The sequence below is a fragment of the Hyalella azteca genome, unplaced genomic scaffold (genome assembly GCF_000764305.2).
Source record: "Hyalella azteca isolate HAZT.00-mixed unplaced genomic scaffold, Hazt_2.0.2 contig10440, whole genome shotgun sequence".
Classification (NCBI taxonomy): domain Eukaryota; kingdom Metazoa; phylum Arthropoda; class Malacostraca; order Amphipoda; family Hyalellidae; genus Hyalella; species Hyalella azteca.
The window spans coordinates 101,549-110,266 of NW_025940481.1; the positions used below are offsets into that span (position 1 = coordinate 101,549).

The following is an 8,718-nucleotide window of genomic DNA, read 5'->3' on the forward strand; positions in this document are numbered from 1 at the left end:
AGCTAAAAAACTTACAGCTATCCAGTTCATTAAAGAATATTAGGTGAGGGGCACCATGCAATATGCATGATGGAATCTCTGTGCAGTCTACGTGTTTACTTCTGAATTTTTATCATTTCATCTTGCTTGATTTCATTTTGATGTTATCGCGACATGGCACATATTGAACCTGAGTCTTGCATCAATAAATATTTACTGATATTCGGCACACCTTGAACCTGAGGGTTCATTGCATATTGCTTGCTGTACATAAAACGCTTGCATATACTAGTTGCATGGCAATATCTATATAGTTCCGATATTAGCTTAAAGTCTGAAATGATAAATATTCCAGTTAAACAGGATGTAGGTCTTGAAATAAACTTGGTAAAGTGAGATTTAACGCACGAATGGCAGGACCCTAGGCAAAGCAGAGCTAATCTATGTAATGTCTTCTCAAAGTTCGGCAGGTCCTGGAACTAATATCCAGTTTCCAAGCTTCAATAATCTAATAACTTTCATTCATTCCATATTTAACATAGTGGAAATGTATTCCACTGCAGGTCTCTGCCAAAATCCTTTTGTTTTGGTTGGCACTCAATGTGTTCACATAATTCGTGCCAACTACACCTGGCACGAGGCTCGTACCCAGTGTGGACTGGTCGGTGGGGACCTGTTTGTTGTTGACAACTGCGATCAGTACCACAAGGTTGCCCTCTACCTCGATGAACAAGGTAACTGTTGGAAAAACTCATATCTTTCAAAATAAACACTGCCTATCAAACCCTAATGATGCTTGTACTTTCAAATTCAACTAAGATAACTAAGACCAGAGCTGCGAGGTTGAGGTTTAATATGCGAGTGATGTAGACCTGGATACCTCAGGTTAAAATGGAGTCAATTCATATCACGACTAATTTCTATTTACCTCCACCAGCCTATAGGCTGGTCTTCATATAGCGCCTTCAAGAAGTTGCGCCTACACTGAGAGAAAAAGGTCCCCCGTTTTGAAACACTTGGGTGTTTCAAAGCCTCTCGAGCTTCACGCGCTTATATGTGTGCGGCAAGCGTCGCGTGGTCAGTGCGCCGAATGCTGTCGTAGTAGGTGGTTGTGTGGAGCCGCCGCTCATGAATGCCACGAATCTATACTGCTTACGGTTAATTGGCCCAACTCAATTCGGTTAATTGTTTCAACTCAACGCAAATTTTGAAACACCTGAACGTTTTTGAAACACACGGGTGTTTCGCTTTGGGCACGATCGCTCGGGGAGGATTTGAAACACCCAAGTGTTTCAAAACAGGGGGCCTTTTTCTCTCAGTGTATAGGCTGGTCTTCATATAGCGCCTTCAAGAAGTTGCGCCTTATATAGCGCCTTCAAGAAGTTGTTTACTCTGGAAAACTTCCCTTTATCAATTTAGAGACATTTATATAGTGAGTGCTAGGGAAATAGCAGCTGTTTTATTCAGAGTAATATTTCGAAACTTAATTCCTTATCCTCTAGATTTGTTATCTCTTTTCTTGGTAAGACTACTCTCCCCTTTGGATCGGGGGCTCAGATGAGGCCGTGGAAGGGCAATGGCGCTGGGTTGACGGTTCGCCGATGACCATGCGACTGCCTTACTGGGCACAGGTAAGGATACTGACCCGTAAATATTTAAAAGAAGTGCACAAAAAAAGCAAACTCAGAATTGCGTACTCATATCAGATTTTGAAACCAATATAAATAAAATCCTATCTATGGAAGCTAGATGCCGGTGATGTAATCATTATAAGGTATAGGCAAGCGACTTTATCGTAAACTTATGACAAAGGCAAATTTGAAAGAATTCAGTTAGAAATTTATTCGAAAATCCGGTTTATATAACAAAATTCAAACCTGGGATGGAATAAAGTCATTTTGATATTTCGAAACTTTGATGAATCCAGGATCATGTAATATTTCTGGAAATGCTGTAATTTAAACAATATATAATTGCATGTCAGCTTCACATCATTGATCTAACAAAAATAATAGAAGATGTTGGCTATATTTTTGCGCAGGCGTATGTTGGATCACAAGAACCCGACAATCCTGGCAAGCAGAACTGCCTGGAGCTGAACTGCGCGTGGATGTACCGCTTCAGCAGCGCGTGGTGCAGCGATGTAAGACGGGTGATCTGTGAGGCAGACCCCATCTAGAGGAACTTAGTCACTATAGGATACTGACACGTCACATGCACTGATGGGCGTGACTGCCGCGTGAGTGCGCACTGCGCACAGCTGAATGAGGAGGGCGCGCTGTGAAATGGCAACTTCTACAACTACTCCCTTAATGCTCCGCTTTCCTGGAATGAAGATTGCGTGCTACTTACACGTTAAGACAAATGCAAGAATATTTACTGTCCAATTAAGGATTTGGAGGATTGCTAGTTCAAAGTGGTAAATAGCTGAACTAATTACTTCAGATAAGATTATTGAGTTCTAAACCCTAATTACATCCTTTTTCTTTCACTGGTACAGTTTTCCATACAATCTAATAATGTTTTCGTAATCCGACTGTAGTAGAAAGACTGATGTTTTAGTCGGGAATGAGAATTGATCAGAAGTTTAGTAACATGGATACTGTAGCTTGGCTCTAAACAGTGTTGACGAGCGATCCAGTTTGTCAGAACTTGTAAGTTTCATCGTCAAATGAAAATTTCAAATCGATTAAGGGGAGCGTCTCGCCTAAAATTTATCTCAGTAATTTACAGAGGGATCAATCTGAAATTTGATACACATATGTAAACCCTAAAATAAAACAGGTTTTATTCGTGTCAATTTTTCGAAAAAATTGAAAGAAAACGTGAAATTCTTAGAAAACGACCAAAAAGGGGTACTCCTCCTAGGATTTTTAAGCTACAACATCGAGACACATATCATTCGATGCGTAAAGATCACATCTACAAAATTGTGTATAGGTTTTTTGAATTTCTCATTTTTGTGGGTGTGGGAGCATTTTTTGTAAAATTTTCGGAAATTTTTCGATTTTACCCCCCGCCTCCCCCCTTTTTGCAGAATAAAATCTAAATTATGACGAAATTACAAAAACCCATACACACTTTTGTAGATATTTTTTCCAAATCGAATGGTGTTTGTCTCATTGATGTAGCTTCAAAACTCTAGGAGGAGATAGGTTTGCAGTGACAATAAGTTATTTTTTCAGTAGTGCCCGAAAAAGTCGCGCGCGCCTCAAAAAAGTCATTCAAGAGTGCAAGGTTGCAAGACTAAAAGATATTGGAGCTCAATTTCTGTCATGGATGGTGCGAATGACGGCACGAGAGCCATCCCATATGACTGCAGGCGGATAACTGAAGCACAGTGTGTTCAGACTAGCTATTTAAGTGTGCTACCGGTAATTTAGGCCTATATTAAATGTTAAGGAACTCCACCACCCCTAACCCTTTCGCGATCTGTCGTGAACGCATAAATCAACGTACAGAGATGGTATTGGTACCGTTAGATGCGGCAGAATGTAAGCTTTAAAATGAGTATAAAAACCGAAAAAGTCAAAATTTTCGATTTTGACCGAGACGCTCCCCTTAAACAATAAATTAATTGTGGAAAAATCAGTAAATCGGATTTTAACATGAGTAGCTCAGACATTTAATACTCGTACAGCCCATGTCTTGCTAACTTAACTGTAAACTCCTATGAACCACATAACGTATGTGTCCATAGTTTGCATTGTGTTTGAAGAGCGTGAAGCGGTTGACGGATGCTGTTTAACATGCTAATGTCAACGCTGTGTTTGCGAAGCAGCTGGCACTCTGCCTGTCATTGAGAATTTTACTGGAAAATTTTGATTGCGGATGCGACATCCACCGTGGCGCTGGCCCGCATGGATGCCGCCTCAGTGACTGATGAAACTGAAGCTTTTATTGCTCCCGAATAAACCTCAGAATTAAAATTTAATTTTTCAATTAGCAGCATACACGACAATCGTAAGAGAACTTAGCATCAGTATCTTACAGGATTCATTTGGGGCGCAAGAACCCGTCAATCCCGGCAAGCAAAACTGCCTGCAGCTGAACTGCGCGTGGATGTACCGCTTCAGCAGCGCGTAGTGCAGTGATGCAAGGCGGGTGATCTGTGAGGCAGACCCCATCTAGAGGAGTGCTGTTCATGCCCCATCTAGAGGAGTGATGTTCATGCCCCATCTAGAGGAGTGCTGTTCATGCCCCATCTAATCTGCTCTTGAACGCGTTCATACTTGGAGCGCCAACGATGTCATCGGGGAGGCTGTTCCTCATGTCGGTGACTCGAAGCGAGAAGAAATTTTGTCGCGTGGAGAAGTTGCAGCGCAGTGTGGCAATATATCGAATGAACAATAAGTGCTGAATGAAATTGATCAGTTGGAATCAACTGCCTGGTGGTAAATAATTAATCCAAGAATGAGTCACTTCATGACTACACAATCTCAGGAGTGAAATATGACTACCCGTTAGCTTCTATCACTAAAACAAACATAAGAAACTATCAAATGCGACTTATATCTAAGAGAAATACATCTTGGGTGTCCTGGACTTCGGCACAGGTGTTGCCAAGTCCTCTTTAGTCTTCGGTCCTGTGCTAATCTTCGCGAGAATAGAAAGTTCTCGCTCGGAAAAAAACACGGGCATTAATATTGGTATATTAACAGAATAAATTTAAACGGAATAATAACCCGACTGTAAGTGGATTAGACCAATATTATTACGTTACGTTAAATTTTGGCTTTGTTAGAAGATAGCCATTAATATGGTCATTTACGTTAAATAAACTTGTATAATTAGTCTTGATCATGTAAGCGGAAGAATTGGTTCACATAGAGTGCCAAGGTACTTAAGGTACGCTCACAATAATTCTATTATAAGACTAACACTAAAAAAATTTATCAATGCACAAGTGCAAGAATATCTTCTACAACATTGTTATGCGCTGTAATGTTTGTAAGCACGTAAGTTGAGTTATAACCTGTCTGTGACTTATTTTATCTTACTGCGAAACAGCGATGATTGTTTTCTCACCGTGAATGACAAGAAGGCTAAATAATGGAGTGAACTCACTTCCCTGCCCCGCCCACAGAAGTTGGAGTATCGCAGCGAGAACGTGCCTCACTGTTTAATGTTGAAACGGTCGCTAGCGCGTTCCATCACGTCAGTATGGGAGACAATAGTTACCATGGATGACGGAAAAAAATCAGCGACGAGAATGCGATTATAATTTCCCTTAGGATAAAAACTTACTTGTAACATTAAATGGTTTACAAAAACCTTTTCGGTAAAGCCAAGCTCGAGGACAGCTTCTCAAGCACGACTTACCACTTCCTCTGCGTCCTTGATCAAGTCCAAGACAAAACAAAACAACTTCCGATTATTTAGTCTTAACGAATGCGATCCACTTACGGTCTTAAGCGGTTCGTACAAAGTCGTGCAGCTAATGTCACTCAGGTACGGGGTTCCTGCCAGCGCCATGCACAGTATCGCGGTCGGCGGGCCAAAACTCCTGTAAATAGTACACATCCACTGACTAACAGAGTTCCACACTATTTTATAAATAACATTTTAGGGTGATGATACAGAGTAATAGAGATCCTAACGTTCGTAAAAATAAACCAATTGTTTACAGTACTCCTATTTTCCCGAAGAGAAATCTTAATGCGACATAAGCGGTTAGCGGTCGGGTTCTTTCTCAAGTCTACTTTTTTTTCGACGTGAGCTTCATGACCATAAACCACCACCTCAGAGCTTGGGTATGACCAGTCATTCAGCCAACAGCTCTAATGTTCTCGGTCAACCGTGAAATTTTTCTCCATGGATTCCCCGCTACTTAATTAAAAAAATATTAGGTGTTCCACCAAAAGAAAACCATATCATATAATTAACCATTGCTTGAGGACCAAGCCCTAATGAAGCCTCCACCGTTTGAAATTATCTGCGGTTTACTGCTACTATACCTCTGCCGACGGGCATCCCAACTTGAGAATTGTCTATTGATACGACGTAGTTGGATACATCATGGTTAGATAAATCACTACTCGATACATCATATTCTGTACGGTTTTCTGTTTGCTCCATTCACACTTATTTCCTTTATCTATATTGTTTCTGCGTACGCGCTCTTGCGAAAAAAATTCTTTTCGAACTTATCTGATATCTCGAATTATCATTGAGAAAAAAATTCCTAACGTAATTTGATAATTGAAACTCTTCATAATCTAGTGGTAACCTTAAAATTTCGAGACATTTCATATACGGATTTCCTTTTTTAAGTAATAAAAGAAAAGGAATATTTTGTCCATTATATAAAATTTAAGTTAATTAAAAAAACATTCAAGGCATATACAGGGTCCGCCAAAAAAACTCCCTGATTTCAATAGGCTTTTGCAAAAATTACAAGACACATACAAAACAACTAATTTTATTTGCGAATAGCTTATTTGATGCCATTTTATATCATTTAGTACACTTTACTTGGTTTTGACAATTGTGTTCGATAAATGATGTCCCCCATTGTTAAGACATTCACGAAGTTTTTCCCTGAAGTTGCCCATAGTTCATCGTGTAACCTCCCTTGGAATGGCTGCCACTTCCTGCCTAAAGGCATGTTTTAGTTCTTGCATATTTCTGGGACGATGTTTGTACACTTCAGCCTTTAGGTAGCCCCACAGAAAGACTCACACTGCTTACACTGCTCGCCGGTCCATGGAAATGTTAAGAGAGTTGTTCGTTGGACCCGCGTGAGTGAGAAAGTGAGAAAGTTGGGACCCGCAAACACTACGTGCGTCCTCGATCACTGCCAGAACTCAATTTTTTCTTCGTCTATTACTTGTAAATTTAGGTTTTTAATTTTGTTCTGTGCTTTCGATGTATTAATTTGTGATTTCTGATTTGTAATTCTAGATTCTACGAACTGACGATGGAGCTGGTCTCCGAAACGTTTTCTATAAAGATATGAATTTTTGTGGACTTTTCTTTGCTTTTAAATTCTTAGTTAATTTGCGATTTAAGCAAACAAGTGATATAAATTCGTTATTTATAAATTATTGTGGAACTCTGTTAGTCAGTGTATGTGTACTAAAATACGTATTTACAGGAGTTTTGGCCCGCCGACCGCGATACTGTGCATGGCGCTGGTAGAAACCCTGTACCTGAGTGACATTAGCTGCACGAACAATCATCGCTGTTTCGCTGTAAGACAAAATAAGTCACCGACAGGTTATAACTCAACTTACGTGCTAACAAACTTTACAGCGCATAACAATGTTGTAGAAGATCATTTTGCACTTGTGCATTGTTAAATTTTTTTAGTGTTAGTCTTATTATAAAATTATTGTAAGCGTACCTTAAGTACCTTGGAACTCTGTGTGAACCAATTCTTCTGCTTACATGATCAAGACTAATTAATACAAATTCATTTACCGTAAATGACACCATATTAATGGCTGTCCTCTAACAAAGCCAAAAATTTAACGTCTGATCCACTTATAATCGGGTTATTATTCCGTTTAAGTTTATTCAGTTAATATACCAATATTAATGCCTGTGTTTTCCCCGAGCGGGAACTTACTGTTCTTGCGAAGATTAGCACAAGACCGAAGACTCAAGAGGACTTGGCAACACCTGTGCCGAAGTCCAGGACACCCAAGATGTCCCTCTCTTAGATATAAGTCGCATTTTTAGTTTCTTATGTTCGTCTTAGTGATAGAACATTAATTAGGCTAACGGGTAGTCATATTTCACTCATGAGATTGTGTAGTCATGAAGTGACTCATACCTTGAACTAATTATTTACCACCAGGCAGTTGATGCCAACTGATCAATTTCATTCAGCACTTATGTTCATTCGATATATTGCTACACTAAAGCTTCATTGAACAATTGGCCTAATTTCGGATACAATTGGAACTGATCGAGTGATTAGGAATAGGAATAAATTTTACATAAAATTAGGAATTGATGATTAGACATAAACTCGGGATTTCGAGGGAGGAGCTCGAACCGCCTAGCTAGAGCGCTTGCGCGAGACCGGCGGAGTATTTAAGAGAGAGAGCGGGCCGACCGCGAGTCAGTCCCGTGGCGGCGTTAGAGGCAGTCGGACCAAAGAGTGAGTGTTTAGAAACAACTGTGGTGTTCGTTATTTTCTTGAGTCACGACGTCTCTTCAGACAACTTCAGCCGACCGCGTTGTATATCACGGAGAAGAAGCCAACCGAAGAAGAATATTGGAACCGCTCTGTCGAAAGAGTGGAGCTGCTCTGAGATCTCACGACTTACCATCGAGTAAAAGGAACTACGACTTAACTACCGCTTCAAGCAAGTTATCCTGAACTACCAGAATAACCAGCATCCCCGGCGAAGAGAACGACCACGATCGGGCCACAAGCCTCCATACTATGGAATAGAAACTCCGCCGGTCGGCCTCGAGGAACACTGGAACGACCAGGGCCCGGGCTTCACCACCAATTTCATCCAGGACGCTATGCCATCTACAGACCTCGGGTGATGTACATCTGTGAAAAATTGAAATAGTATTCTCAGGGTAGCTACCTTTAGTTATTTCCCGCGGTGTTCGCCTCGGGTAATCGTACTGTGCCTGTTAGGAGATAGTATCTAGCTCGAACGCCCAGTCCTGTACTAGAGTAGATTTTTTTTTCTGCCTTTAAGTATATAAGTGTTGACATGCTTATTTGTATCTTTTCCCTTGTCAATTCGTCGCTTAGCTGCCAGCGTGAGAACT

General features: G+C 40.5%; 1 protein-coding gene across 1 annotated transcript; it reads left to right on the forward strand.

The window, feature by feature from the left end:
* The first annotated feature begins 526 nt into the window (after positions 1–526).
* LOC108664753 (C-type lectin domain family 4 member M-like) lies at positions 527–8,484 on the forward strand. Its single transcript, XM_018151427.1, has 4 exons — positions 527–713; positions 1,507–1,610; positions 2,021–2,122; positions 8,317–8,484. Exons 1-4 carry the CDS (start codon positions 527–529, stop codon positions 8,482–8,484), a joined length of 561 nt encoding a protein of 186 aa, XP_018006916.1.
* The last annotated feature ends 234 nt before the right edge of the window (positions 8,485–8,718 follow it).